Consider the following 15,580-nt stretch of genomic DNA (forward strand, 5'->3'; position numbering starts at 1 on the left):
AAGTATTTCAACATACACATGTCCTATATTGAGAAGTACTTTTTCTTTGAGATTACATGACAAAACAATTGGTAGCAGCTACAAGGAAAAGAATCTCAAATGCCAAAAGACAATAAATCCTTTGTGTTTCATTTACTTTTTTTTTTCTAAACATTTTTGTTTTCCTCTTACAAGGACACTCCAAAATACATCTCCATCATCTTCCTTTCTGGTAATTATCTCCCTAAAATCAACACTGGTCTGCCAGGATCAAGTAAATATTACCATAGTAACTAAAAGCATTTTTGGATGAAGGGAAGAATTTAGCCATAACACTAGCCCCTTCAATAATGCTGATTATAGGGTGTATTCTTTTGTTGGGATGCATTCAACATAAACTGGAACGTTTTGCACTTTACTTCCTAGAAGAGAAAAAAATGAGATAAACAAGTGCATAATAAAAAAATAAGACAGTCTGGTTCTTTGCGGAATCCATGTCAAACCAACTCTGGGTTTAAATATTAACTTAAATATCATCCAGAAATGCAAATCAAGTTTTGTCTCAGCAACAGTAAGCTATTAAGAGAAAGTATAAAGGGTTATCATAATTTCAAAGTATTATCAACTACCGAAAACAAATAAAAAGCATTTTCGGTGAATATGTCCAATTCATTGAACTATTCTCTCAAGCCACTTAACTACCCACATGTGTACAATAATGATTTATAGACATTATACCTAATTATGCATATTTGGGCTATGGTGGAGTGCCTAACAAAAGCTCTAGAAAGCAACAATTACCTCTGTTGCTTAGCTACATAGTTTAAAATATTCCTATTAAGTGCAGATTATTGTGGAAGGGGGGAGGAGGATAGAAGTGCACATGTGCCTCTACAATGCGTTTCACTTTATAGCTGCCAAACTGTTAGCGTTTTGGGTCATTTCCAGTTTACATAATTGTTTGGTTCAACTGTTTGTTATACATTAAAAGAAAAATATTTATTAATTGTTTCTTACACATTTTCTTCCAGAAACTGGGCCCCATACCAAAGGATGGAGCCCTTTTTGAACTACTTGTCAGGCATTTGTTGTTGCTGTTGCTGTTATTGCCTGACCTGAAAACTCTCAACACAACTTTATTTGTAGATGTTCTTCTTTAAGGGCATAGAAGGAAACAATCAAGAACGGCAGGCAAGGTAACAAAAATCCAAATACTTATTAATAGTTGTTCTAATCAAGGACGCGGTGACTCAGTGGCTAAGACACTGAGCTTGTCAATCAGAAAGGTCGGCAGTTCAGCGGTTCGAATCCCTAGCACCGCATAACGGAGTGAGCTCCCATTACTTGGCCCAGCTTCTGCCAACCTAGCAGTTCAAAAGCACGTAAAAAATGCAAGTAGAAAAACAGGAACCACTTTTGGTGGGAAGGTAAGAGCATTCCGTGCGTGTTTGGCATTTATTCATGCCAGCCACATGACCACAGAATTGTCATCAGACAGCGCTGGCTCTTCGGCTTAGAAACAGAGATGAGCACCCCTCCCCTCTAGAGTTGGGAAAGACTAGCATGTATGTGCGAGGGGAACCTTTACCTTTACCTTTAATCAAGGACAGACAGTCTGAGTAAAGTTCATATTTTCTCCCCTTTTCTCCATTTAAATTAAATGATAATAAATAGAGGAAAGTGGTAAGTAGACAGAAAACACTTATTGAATGTTTTACGTTTTTATAACAAAAAATTCCCCAACAGCCAATCTATCATTCAAGAGTCAATAGTACCGATATGTCCTATAGAGCTATTTTCCTTGTAGATAGATGCGTGAATTGCAGTTTCTGACATATGAAATCAGTTTGAGGTTATTCAGAAGAGATCATTACTATCCTAACAGCTATTCAAAAATAGAAAATAGGGCATGATTTATTCTAGCAATACACTCCTCTTCCCCCATAGAAGAATGTATGTGATTATTAATCATATATAAGTACATATAATTATCACAATAATAACTGTGGGGCTGAAACAACATGAAACTTGCTGGATATCAATATGATATGTCCCTTGGTCTATAAATGTCCATTAAATTCATGAAAATACTGGTGCAAGGCAGCCTCCTAGTATTGGCATTGTTTTAATCTGTTTCTAAAATGGACTCTGAACCATACACAAAGATTATTTATCCATTTATTGGACAAATACAATTACCAGTAAATTCTATGCATGAACACATGCATTCACATCCACATGCTCATGTAAAGAAGCAAGATAACATTATGACTTGACCATCAACAATCAGACAAAAGCTCTACATCAAGAACTACTCATGAATTAAAAGGATCTAAATTATACCTCTTGTATCACTCCAACTTTATTTGAGAATGAGAATCTTAAACATTTAACTGAACAGGATCACTATTATGTAGAACTATCATAAGTGTAATGACTTCTCTTCAAAACTATGCTTGATGCCTGGAAATATGAATCAGTCAGGCATGCATTGTTAATTATAGATCCAGAAGACAAGTCGATTAATCCCATGAATGTTAGCCTACATATCACTGCAGAGAAGTCTTCTCACTTGTGAATGGACGCAATCCTTCATTCTAAGGCTGACAGAGAAGGCTAAAAGGTCTTCTAATGGCTACACCTTTGTTCTGCTAAGAATATGGATCAATAGACATAGATCAGTTTCGTAAATTCATGTGCAATTTTTTATTTATTTATTTATTTATTTGATTTTTATACCGCCCTTCTCCAGCAGGATTCAGGGCGGTGGACAGTCAAAGTAAAAACACAACGTACAAAAATTAAAACAGTTTAAAAGATATTAAATAGTGTTGGCCACAATTTAAAATAACCCAGTTAAAATTAATTTCAAATTAAAACCAAAGGATGGGATCAAGCCAGCCCGACTAGATGAAATAAGTGAGTTTTAAGGGCCCGACGAAAAGTCCGGAGGTCCGGTATTGTGCGTATCTCTGGGGGTAGGCCGTTCCAGAGGGTGGGTGCTGCCACAGAGAAGGCTCTCCCCCTGGGGGTCGCCAGCCGACATTGTCTGGCCGACGGCACCCTGAGGAGGCTCTCTCTGTGAGAGCGTACTGGCCAGTGGGAGGTAATTGGTGGCAGAAGGCGGTCTCGTAAATATCCATGCCCTAAGCCATGGAACGCTTTAAAGGTGGTCACCAACACCTTGAAGCGCACCCGGAAGACCACCGGGAGCCAGTGCAACTTGCGCAGGAGAGATGTCACATGGGAGTGCCCCGTCGCTCCCATAATCCCCCGCGTGGCCGCATTCTGGACCAGTTGGAGCCTCCGGGTGCACCCCAAGGGGAGCCCCATATAGGAGAAAGAGTGGTTTACTGGCATCCAAGGTCTTGAACGAACTGCCCTTTGGAACGAACTGTCCCCGGAAATACGCACAATCTCTGACCTCCGAGTTTTTTGCTGTGCCCTCAAGACCCTGATCTTCCGCCAGGCAGGGCTATCTTTGTAATGGAGTTTTAAATTTGGAGTTTTTAAATTTTTGGGTTTTTAAAGAATTTCAGCCGCAAATGTAAGAATTTTAATAATTTTTAAATTTAATTATGATGTTTGTATTGTGTTTTTACTTGGCTGTGCACCGCCCCGAGTCCTTCGGGAGAGGGGAGGTATAGAAATAAAATTATCTTATCTTATCTTATCTTATCTTGATAGTGTACTATCATTGTCATGAAACCTAATTCAGATATCTTCTATTAAAATCCAATAAAAAAATTCAAATTCCAGATCAATATTTAAAAACAATAAAGTGGAGGGGGGAGTGAGGATGGGGGATTGGATTTTAGTCCATTTAAGACAGAGTTGATCAATAAAAATAGATCAGAGAAAAGAAAACATTATGTCTTAGTTTTATACTTTGGATTTATTTCTAGAATCTGCCATGACCCTTGTTATGCAGCTGTCAGTGTCAATCATATCTGCTCATGTAATATCAGTTTTAGACTATTAAGTCAGAATTAGCCAGGATGACATGTACCTTAAATACATATTATTTGAATTCTCTATGCGGTAACTTTTGAAAAGTAGTTCAAAAAATCCAAGTGTTTTAGAATGCTATAGCTAGACTATTAACTGGGAAAGGCTTAATCATTAATACATTTTTGGATTTTTAAAAATGTTTTTGAATATTGGCGAAATGAAGACCCTTTGAATTGGCAAGGTTTTATTGAATTCATCAGGTGAGTTTACACCTCCTTAAAAGACAGTGAGATAATTTTGATTGTAAAAGTTTTAAAAATATGATTTTTGGGGGAGACTATGCAGCAAAAGGATGCTTAGTATATAGATTTTTGAAAATTAAAAACTGATTAATGGGCAGAAAGATTTGGAATTATAATTTTGATTATTTACAAGATTATTATTTTCTTGTGGGAAAATGGGGATTGCTTTTTAAAAAAAAAATGATAAGGAGACTTTGAAGGCTGGACATTAGAGCCAGAGGATAAAGAAATGGGAGCAGAACTCCTTGGTGCAAAGTTTTGAGTACTTTTCAGCTATGTTTTAGGACATAATGGATCAAATGCTTTATAAAATTGACAGAGCATATTGTAATGAAGTTATAAAACAAAACGGGTTGCAATGAATGTCTATGAAATTAATTTGAAGGGGGATTTTAAATGTGAAACAAATGAATCTGTTGGATGACTCATTCCCTAAAGGAGATGAACAGATATTAAACTAGGAAACTGATTTGGATATATATTTTTTTCTGGATGCACAAAAGAGCTCTGCTAAAATTTGGAAGAACTTTTTTTAGAAGTGAAAAACAGAAGGATAAATTTTACTTATTGATGTCAAAGAAATCTGTTAAAGTTTTGATGGAATTTTATTTTGAAACACAGATGAGAAGCAAACTACTTTTTTTTAATGGATTAAAAATAATTTAAAAACAACAACAATGATTTATAAGATTGTCTTGTTTGATTAGGCTTAATAGAGGAAAACAGTTATATCTAGTTTCCCTTAATGGACTTTTGATAAGAAAGATTGACTGAAGTAGCATTTGGACTTTGTTTTCCTTAACTATGAGATGAGCTATAGGGAGAAGAGAGATTATGCTTTATTTAGAAATAGTGATAAGCTGTTTAAAAAACCTGATAGGGTAAAGTTACCTCTTTTTTCTTCCTCCTTCCCTTCCCTTTTTTCTTTTTTTCCGTCACCCCCCCCCCCCAAACCACATTTTATACTCTTGGGTATTTTTATTTTGGTTTTTTTTTTTTGTAGTTTGTTTTGATTTTAATTCTCTTAATTTATCATTCTTAATATTTTAATGCCCTTCTGTTCTTTACTTTGAATTCTAGGAATCATAACAATTAGTCTCAATTTAATAAATTAAATGAACTATGAAACACACTACTGTATCTGGTCCCTCTCATTTTGGGGGAATTTAGTAGTGTGCATAATCCTATGTCTGCTCCCCATTCCCTTCCTTCCTTCCAGCTCCCATGACAATACAACTACATCATCATCATCATCATCATCATCATCATCATCATCATCATTATTATTATTATTATTATTATTATTATTATTATTATTATTAAATCTTTAGTGAGATTCACAGCCTCGCAGCTTGAGTCCTAACCAAAGTCTAATCAAAGACCTAGGAACTGTTAAGGTATCGTCGGAGGATGTAAGCTGTTCCGAGTAAGGTGGTTTTTTGTAGAGTCAAATGTTCAAGCCCAGCAAATTTAGAATTTCTAAATAACGGGGTAACCCTTTGGGTATTGCTCCAAGGGCTCCAGTTACAATCGGGACAACACACGATTTTTCCACAGTCGCTCAACTTCAATTTGCAAGTCCCGGTACTTTGTGATTTTTTCTTGCTGCTTATCTTCAATCCGTGCATCACCAGGTATTGCAATGTCAATGAACCATACTTTTTTCTTTTCAACTATTGTTATGTCAGGTGTGTTGTGGACCAAGTGCCTGTCAATTATTATTATTATTATTTCAAAAATGTGAAGTCATAGTTGCCAGTTCTTTTAGTTGATGTTGGCCTTCATAACCATTGAGTTCTTCCCAAGAACCAAAGAAGTTGTAATGTATTGGCATAGTATAAGTGCAGATCTAAGTAGTGTGGCTTTGTAAAATTGACATATGAAAATTTTGTCAATGTGCAGATATTCTAAGTGCCACACAAGATGTCTTGGTATGGCACTCAGCATGCTGATGACCACAGGGATTACCTTGGCCAGTTTATGATACCTTGTGTGTGGTTGTTATTATATACATAAAAGTGTAAAATCACAGCTGCCAGTTCTTTAGGTAGTGTTGGGTTTGTACGGATCAATTTATTTGATTATCATTATTATTTTAGAACATATCCCTGCTTCCTATTTTCTGACAATAACCCTGAAAAGTACATTAGACTGAAAGACATTAGGTAACTTGTATGCAATTATAAAGACAAGTTATTAGAATCTGATCCAATAAATTTAATGGAATTTATTCTCATGTATATGATTGCAGACTAAGGGACCCAACTACCTATAACTCGAATCTTACACAAATGAATTTATTAAGAAAGTAATCAACAATTCCAATCCCATTGTTTTAGACATTTGACAAAGCAATTTCCAATGATCAATTTTGTATTAATTTGTTATTAAATTTCTATAAATTTACAGGAATTTTGATCTGAGCAAAGATGTGTTCCACTGGTTTGTTTTCCTGACTCACACAGTATATTCAGCAGAAGACATAAGAATGCATGAGCATAAATGCACAAATTCAAAACAACACAATGGGCATGATGTAACTGCTGTTTGTCTCAGCATCCCACCTACCATTTCATCCCATGTGATAAGCCAATAGTAGTTATCTGTTATAAGTCTTGCTCTACTGGATGGGCTGGGATATTTCTTTTTAAACAGTAACCTAATCACAAGTTAGAAAATAGTTCTGAGAAGAATCTAGAATATTCCATTCTGGTGCTTGAAACACTAAGCATGTTTTGCTTAGAGCACTGAATAGTTGGAATGGCTATTTTGAGCTATTTCCAGCTTAGAATACTTTATACACCCTAAATCCTAAACCTGATCCACTTTTAATTTTATAGAATAGAATAGAATAGAATAGAATAGAATAGAATAGAATAGAATAGAATAGAATAGAATAGAATAACAGAGTTGGAAGGGACTTTGGAAGTCTTCTAGTCCAACTCCCTGCTTAGGCAGGAAACCCTACATGACTTCAGACAAATAGTTATCTAATCTCTTCTTAAAAACTTCCAGTGTTGGAGCATTCACAGCTTCTGGAGGCAAGTTGTTCCACTAATTAATTGTTCTAAATGTCAGGAAATTTCTCTTTAGTTCTAAGTTGCTTCTTTCCTTGAATGGTTTCCACCCATTGCTTCTTGTTCTACCCTCAGGTGCTTTGGAGAATAGTTTGACTCCCTCTTCTTTGTGGCAATTCCTGAGATATTGGAACACTTATCATTATTATTATTATTATTATTATTATTATTATTATTATTATTAATTACCATTATCATCCTCACCAGCGTACTATCCTTGCATCACAAGTCAGGTCAATAGAGATAATATGAATGATTGGTCCAAAGTCCTCCAGTGAGCTATGTCCCCAATTGTCTTATATGCTAATAACGATACCACATTGGCTTTCTGATATAATTTTGAAGGGTGTCTAGTGATAGGATTTCCCTTGTGTTCTTTGGGAAGTATTAAGAAATATTGATTAAGTTAGAATCCATGCTTTTTCATACCTGTTTGGAGAACATTATTATTGTCCTGAAAGTGTGTCCTGCCTTCATTGTCTCCTTTGCCTTCCAAGGTGGGATTGTAGTGGCGAGGCTTCATTAACAGAGATTTCCTTTTGTTGATTGGAACTTCCAAAATCTGTTCTTCAGCTTTTCTCTTCTTAGCCATGGAGTTTTTGTAGGCACTGTATTTATACAAAAGCTTTTAATAATGGAAAAAAATAAAATGAAAGACATTGCACAAGAAAAATAGTATAACCGAAGCTATAAATGAATGGATCCTGTAAAAGTGTGTATGTATGTGCATGGACATATGTTGGTATGCTTAATTTTACTGGATGGAATTAAAGGTGAAGACCCTTTTCAGAATGTTTTATTTTCTAATGTAACCAAAAGTCTAAAGAGGCACAATACATACATTTTAAGGAAAAGAAAAAGTCATCCTTAATTCTGAATAGAACATGTGTTAATATAATCTCAGCTCTTGATTAGATTATATGTGTCCAGGAGTAGATAAGGAGAGATCAATAATGATTTGTTAATCCCCAGAGAGAGCTAATATGAAAATTCCAGTTGATTGTGTCTAATTTCGTTATTTTGTTCAGATGAGTACAGTTGAATTATAACCATTTGAATGGTTTGCTCTTTTTCTTGTATGTGACAACCAAGGAACTGAGCTTTAGAAATGGACAAAGAGATAGACAGAAATTCATAGAAAAGGTACATTTGGATTGTGATCTAAATCAGAATCACCACATGATCTGCAATGCAAGATATTGCTGCAGCATTTCTGAGCCACCACGATGTCTTACTGTCATAGCTAAATCATTCAAAACTGTTATACAAACTCTGGTTTCCTTCTTGTAGTTTTCAGTAGAGAAGAAATTAAACACACACACACACTAACAAACATTATTCTATCTTATGTTTGACATTCTCTAAGATATTTAAAGATTACTATAATAATCAACTTAATCTCTTCTTCTTTGCTCAATATGCTCAGTTTTTGCAGTTTGTTTTTCATTGGATTAAGTTTTTATGGTTCTGGTAATTCTTTTCTAGTCCCACTTTGATCTATATTATGGCTACTATGTTTTCCCGAAAATAAGACCCTGTCTTATATTTTTTTGAACCCTGAAATAAGCGCTTGGCCTTATTTTCAGAGAGGTCTTATTATTTTGGGGCGTGTAGAGCAAGATGGGGCTCTTCTTGCCATCTTGCCTGATTTCCAGCTCTGCATTTAAATATTTTTGGGGACGGCTTATTTTCAGGGGAAAGCTTATTTTAGCACATGCGCTCAAAAGCCCGATTGGGCTTCTTATCAGGGGATGTCTTATTTTCGGAGAAACAGGGTATATAGATCAGATTTCAAGATAATTGTTTTGGGGGCTAAATAGATTTATTCTGCATCTTCAATTATAATATGCTATATATTTATAGAGTTCTTTTTCTGACTTTATAATCTGGAAATGCCACAACTCGATAGCAGCCACAAACTGCTATGAAAGATTTGCAAGTAACCCCCATAACTCTTTCAAACCTTATAAGCAATATACAAGGAGTAACATTTTTTTTAATTTGATTTATATTAACTGCATTTAAATTTATTTCTTAAATTTATTTGCCACTTATCTCATTTCAAAAGTCTCTGGGCAACTTACAACATAATACACATTAAAAACATTAAAATCATAAAATATAAAATTACAGAAGACACAGAATCAAATCATTTATTTATTTAGTCTATGGCATGCAATGTCAGAGAAATTTACAAGTGCTAGACAAAATGCAGTCTTGACAGCCTAAATTGCTAGTTCATTCTGTTCAGTGCTTGGGTGCCTATCCTTGGTGCACCATAGTGGGCAAACTAGGTTACACCAGCTGACTAGCAGCACTTCGTTTCATGCTTTCAAACTGTTGGATGGGCAGGAACTGGGGAACAAGTGACAGGAGCTCACCCAACCACACAGAGCCAGGCTCAAACTGCTGGAGTACAAACCATTTCTGGCTGGCAGTTCCAGCACCATTAAGCCGCTGAGTCACTGCTTCCCCTACAAAATCATGGAAAAGGAGGGAGCCAGATATATTTGGGGGGAGGGATTAGTTAGTCAACCACCTCCAGTGTGAAATTCCCCCATTGGGACCCCAAGCCATCTGGCAGAACCAGGTTTTAAGGCTCTTATGAAAAGTCAGGAGGGTGGGAACCAATCTCATTTCAGGGGTAAGATGTTCCAAAGGGCAGGAACCATGGCAGAGAAGGTTCTTCTCCTAGACCCCACCAGCCAAAATTCCTTGACCAAGGGGATCCGCACCGTATGCCTTCTCTGTGACTCAATTAATTGTATTACATTTAAGAAAATGAAACCACATTTAATATGTATCCTGATCCCATTCACTTCTTTATTTTGGCTTCACTTTCTGGATTGTGGTAACAACATTCAATCCAAAAATCAGATGCAGCCCATAACTTCCGGAAAGAGTTGAATGCATTTCCTACCTAACAAATCATATGGAGGTGTTCCCTAAGACTGATTATTTTTTTAAAAAAAATATTATGTACTACATTCTAAGAAAGTATAAAAATGTTTTATTGTTTGTTAACAAAGTTGAATGGCTGGAAATGAGTATCTTTCAGCCAGAAGGGTCATAAAAAAACTTAAAAAAATATTCAGACTTGATATATATGTTCTTTGAAAAGTCCAGTGTCACCTGCTGAAAATTCTATATTTACTCTTAAAAAAAAAAGATTCATTATCTGTTGTTCTCTCTCAGTTATGCAATATGAATAAAACCATTATATCTGTCACAGATGAAAAATTGCATTTATGGATCAGTGTAATCCACTCATTGGTTGCTGGACTCAACTCCCCTAGGGAGTATGACAATTCAACATGATACCACTGGTTGTTAAATTTTGCATTTGGCTCATTGATCTAGCAGAAAGATTTGCAAAAATCCCTGTCTCCAGACAGCTCCCTGTTGGTTACACATATTATGAGGCTCAACAGCATAAATTCATCTTTAACTTATGTGCACTAAATTGGCTCCAGTTTGGATTGTTTTGGATGATGGCATATGACTAACTTAAGCTTTTTACTTTTTCTTTTTAAATCCAAGTTGGCAAGGCTTCTTCTTGGCAAGCTACCATTACAAATATGAAGGACAGGGAAACAAATGTGAAGATCTTCACTGCGGCAAAAGTTAAAGCACAACCGAATGCATTTTAAATTGTAAATTCTCTTGCTCTGTCACAATGTTGCACAAAGCAAGAGACCAAAATAATGGATTCCTTCCAATCCCTCTATTTAAAATGACTATGGTTTATGTGGCATATTTATCTGCTACAGCAAAGCAAATGCCACAAAGCAGTGTACATGGTACACAGGTAAAGAAGTGTAATTGGTGGATTGGAATAATTAAAATTGTGCATCAAGTTGTTTTTTTTTCTTCATGTAACTTTTGAAAAATCACTTGCCAATTAGGCTCTGCTGGTTATATAGGAATTCAAAACAGTTATATAGGAATTCAAAACAGGCAGGTTTTTCTCAGGTTGCATGTACAAACTATATGAATATAATTTCTTTGGATTGCAGAGCTCCTTCTATTCATAAGAAAACTAAGATGACTAGGAACAAACATGTTGTGTTCATAAATAGGCTAAATATCACAAATATCAAAGTTCATGGCAGCGCCTTAGATGCATAAATGGGAGCCATAACACATTTTTGTGTTATGTTGTGTAACTGTAGAATAAAGGATTAAAACCCATAAGATCATGAACTATAATTGAGGTAAATATTTCTCTTTTACTTTCCATTGAATATAACAATAAAATTACTTTCAATGGAAAGTAAAAGAGAAATATTCACCTCACTTATAGTTCATGATCTTATGGGTTTTAATCCTTTATTCTACAGTTACACAACATAACACAAAAATGTGTTGGCCTCCCATTTATGCATCCAAGTGGCTGCCATGAACTTTGATATTTGTGATATTTAGCCTATTTATGAACACAACATGTTTGTTCCTAGTCATCTCAGTTTTCTTATGAATAGAAGGAGCTCTGCAATCCAAAGAAAAACAGACTGGTTTTTTATAATGTCACTTATGATAGGCATGATTCAAAGAACTTGGAGACAATTACTTTTTTGTTTCCTTTCATCTACTTTCTTCCTTATCCAAATTAATATTCCATGGGCAAAACTATCTGATATTGACTGGGAGCAGGTGGTGGTGGTAGAATTGATAAGAAACTGAACTTTAAGATACATTGAATCTTAACATTGATATAAAGGTATTAATAAAAGAAACGGGAAATGGTTTACAATTTATTAGATAATAAATTTGCATGCAAGTTTCTTTGTATGTGTTTATTAATCATGCATGTGTGTGTATGTGTGTGTGTGTTAAGCACATCCAACTGTGTCAGTCAACTAATGAAATTATTTTGTACGTGGAAGTACCTAACAGCTCAGAAGTAAAGAAGCTGTTGTGGCCCGCCAGCGGCCTGCACAGCCGGTGCTCGTGTCAGACAGCGAAGAGGCTGAAGAGGATGTGGTGCCAGAGGCAGAGACTCAGCCAGGGTCTTCAGAACCTCCAGAGGCTCCTTCAAGTGAAAAGAGGGAAGTGGAGGAGCCTCTCCTCAATGCTTGAGCACGCAGGGCTGCCAAAAGGCAGGAGTGGCTACTCAGGAGGAGGAGGTCTCCTTGAAAGTAAGGCTTGAGGATAATTGGCCACTCCCTTAGCCTATTTAAATCACACGCCGTTAGTAAGTTTCTTGCTAGAAACAACGTGTAATTATCATCAGAGCATTTTTTGGAAAAGTCTTATCGTATCTTGCTTTCTGGGCTGGTTGCCAACCTTTGCTGGACTTGGTTTATTTTTGCTTCTTAATAAACTTGATAAGGACCGTTGGTGTGTGTCAATATCCTTGGGAACCCGAAGCTGGGGCAGAACAGAAACCAAGAATTTTCACCAATGGGAAACTACACCTTCCCAAATCTCTATAGCACCTTCTAATTGTAAATTGGCCTCAGATCGGTTACACTTGTGGTGCAAGTGAGCTGAAAGTAAATTGACTCAGTTGTCCAATGGGAATATGTTGTGAGATCACAGGTTTATAGGAACAGTATAAATACCAGATACGGATTTAGCTCTTGTGCATTTGAGATTTCCATTTTACTCCTACTTTCTGGCTTTCCCTTTCCCATCTCGTATTTTTTCCCATCTTTTTGATTTCATATGTGATCTCATTCCTTCAGATTAATTTGATCCTAATCTGGCAGTTTAAATGTGAACCTGTGGTTTCCAACTTCAACTATATTAAACACTTTCTGGACTTGCTTTCATATAACCAAGTTATCAATATGTGCTTCACCACCCAGCATATGGCAAACATATATTTAATCTTTAACTTTGAAGTGGGAAATCATTTATGTTCCTACCATCATTTGATCATTTTGGTACCATGAACACACAAAAACTGGGACACCAACCATATGTATTCATATTTTTCAAAGAAAGAGGTTTGTTTCAGCTGTTCTTGTAGCTCATATTTGCATTCGTATAGTAATTAATAACATAATGAGAATAAAGTCTAAGGCTATGCATAGACAAAAAAGAATGGCTTTACTTTTTATCAATAATTTGCATATTAAAATGTTGCCTTTTATTCTTGTACTACAAAACATGTCATGTAATCTATTCATGATGGTATTTCTGATGATAATGTATGCTTTGTACAAAATTTACCAAAGTGTTGCCTTCTGCTAGAGAATTCAGTAAAGAGATATTTAGTGTGTCCCTTTGTATATGAGGTTTAGTGATGTATATCCATACCTCCTACATACAGTAGCTGAGAGAACCTTGTCCAAATTGATCCATAGTAAAGTCCAAAGTAGTTATGATGTATATTCTTCATTGAATATACATCATAACTACTTTAGTACTATTCACTTTCAGAATATTTTAAACAAATTTTCTGAATCTCCCCCAACATTTCTATTAAAATAAAAGCTAGGAAGGAGAAAGGAAGAGGAGGAGGAGGAGGAGGAGGAGGAGGAGGAGGAGGAGGAGGAGGAGGAGGAGGAGGAGGAGGAAGTAGTAGTAGTTTACAATTAATAACTGAAGGTATTGCAGGGCATGGATTATACTGTGTTATAAAGGCAGTTTAGCCTGCAGGAGGAATGATTCAAGAAAGAAGAAACAGCAGAAATTGGGATAAAATCACTGATCATGCTATAGGTAGATTTGCATAAAGGCTGGAAACAAGGAGACCATAAGTTCAGACCTATCTTAGCCATGAAAGCCAGTTGGGCCAGTTACTCTTTCTCACCTCAACCCACTTCCCAGGGTTCTTGTGGGGAAAACAGGAGGATGAAGGTGTGTTGGGCATGTTTGTCACCTTGAGTTATTTGTAAAAGTAATAAAGGCCAGAAAGAGCCTTGATAGTACAGTGGTTTAATGCACCCTGCTATTAACACAGCTGCCTGCAATTTCTGCTGGTTCGAATCTCTCCAAGGCTCAAGGTTGACTCAGCCTTCTATCCTTTCTAAGGTAGGTAAACTGAGGACCCAGTTTGTGGGGGCAATAAGCTGACTTTGTATAAAATATACAAAAGAATGAAGGCTATTGCTTAACGCATTGTAAGCCGCCCTGAGTCTCTGGAGAAGGGCGACATATAAATCAAATTTAAAACAAACAAACAAACAAACAAACAACATTCCCATATTTAGAACAGCTTATACATAATAAAAATTCTTAATTATTCAACATGCAAATTATATAGTTCTCATTCAGTGGTGAAATCTAAAATTTGTTACTACCAGTTCTGTGGGCGTGGCTTGGTGGTGGGGGTAATGTGACTGGGTGGGCGTGGCCAATTATTATTATTTTTTACTTTTAAAACCATTTTTTCTACAACTTCTTCGGCGAAGAGGTTGTAAAAAAATGCTGTCAAAAGGCTCTGACGATCCCAGCTGAGTTGCCTGATCGGCAGAGACTTTTTTTCTTTTAAATGCCTCTGACGATCAGGCAACTCAGCTTGGATCGTCAGAGGCATTTAAAAGAAAAAAAGGAGTTTTTTTTCTTTTAAAAGCCTTTGATGATCCCAGCTGAGCTGCGCAATCATCAGAGGCTTTTTTTTTTTACTTTTAAAAGCATTTTTTCAGCCAAAGAGGTTGTAGAAAAAATGCTTTTAAAAGTAAAAAAAAAGCCTCTGATGATTGCGCAGCTCAGCTGGGCGTGTGGGGGGGGGGCAGGGATTTTTGCTACTGGTTCTCCGAACCACCTGCCGCCATTGCTACCGGATCGGGTAATCCGGTCTGAACAGGGAGCATTTCACCCCTGGTTCTCATTGCAGTAATTCTATATGTAAATAGCCTATTTATTCAAATTATATTTTTATGAGCCAAATAATTTAAAAAGTTCTCCTTGAATCAAAGAAAAAGAATACTAATATGGACCATTTAAAATACAAAGTCTCATATTCCTTAATTGTATTAGACCATTTCTAACACTGAAAATAACAATGCATTTTCCTCATAATTTTAAAATATAAGCCAAACTCAATTTTTTTCTTTAGAAAATATGTACTTCTTATATAAAACTTCTATAGAAAGCTTCCTTTTAAATTCTTTTCAGTATAACAAATCAGCATGTCAATAAAGTTTTTTTCTTTCTGCAATGCATATATTCATTTGCAAAGATATGTTAAATTGTAGTTTCCTAACAGTAAGTCTCTAATTTAGCATCTCTATTATGCATCTCATATATTTTGTCATTAATAGTTTTGTTGCTATTTATCCACGGTCCACTTGTTGTCATGGAATAGCAATAGCAATAGCA

The 15,580-nt window shown here is 35.9% G+C and overlaps 1 protein-coding gene across 4 annotated transcripts in view; it reads right to left on the bottom strand.

Moving 5' to 3' along the window:
• Positions 1-15,580, bottom strand: part of ST18 (ST18 C2H2C-type zinc finger transcription factor) — a 157,351-nt gene that overhangs the window by 58,602 nt on the left and 83,169 nt on the right. For all 4 annotated transcript variants that reach the window (XR_004593361.3, XM_034429755.3, XM_034429747.3 and 1 more), the window contains exon 4: positions 7,739-7,917. Coding sequence is in view for 3 of the 4 variants with exons in the window: in XM_034429755.3 (XP_034285646.2) it covers positions 7,739-7,917 (179 nt within the window). In the remaining variant the exon portion in view is untranslated. The remainder of the gene's footprint in view (positions 1-7,738; positions 7,918-15,580) is intronic.

The sequence above is a fragment of the Pantherophis guttatus genome, chromosome 3 (genome assembly GCF_059756535.1).
Source record: "Pantherophis guttatus breed Tessera chromosome 3, ASM5975653v1, whole genome shotgun sequence".
Taxonomy (NCBI): domain Eukaryota; kingdom Metazoa; phylum Chordata; class Lepidosauria; order Squamata; family Colubridae; genus Pantherophis; species Pantherophis guttatus.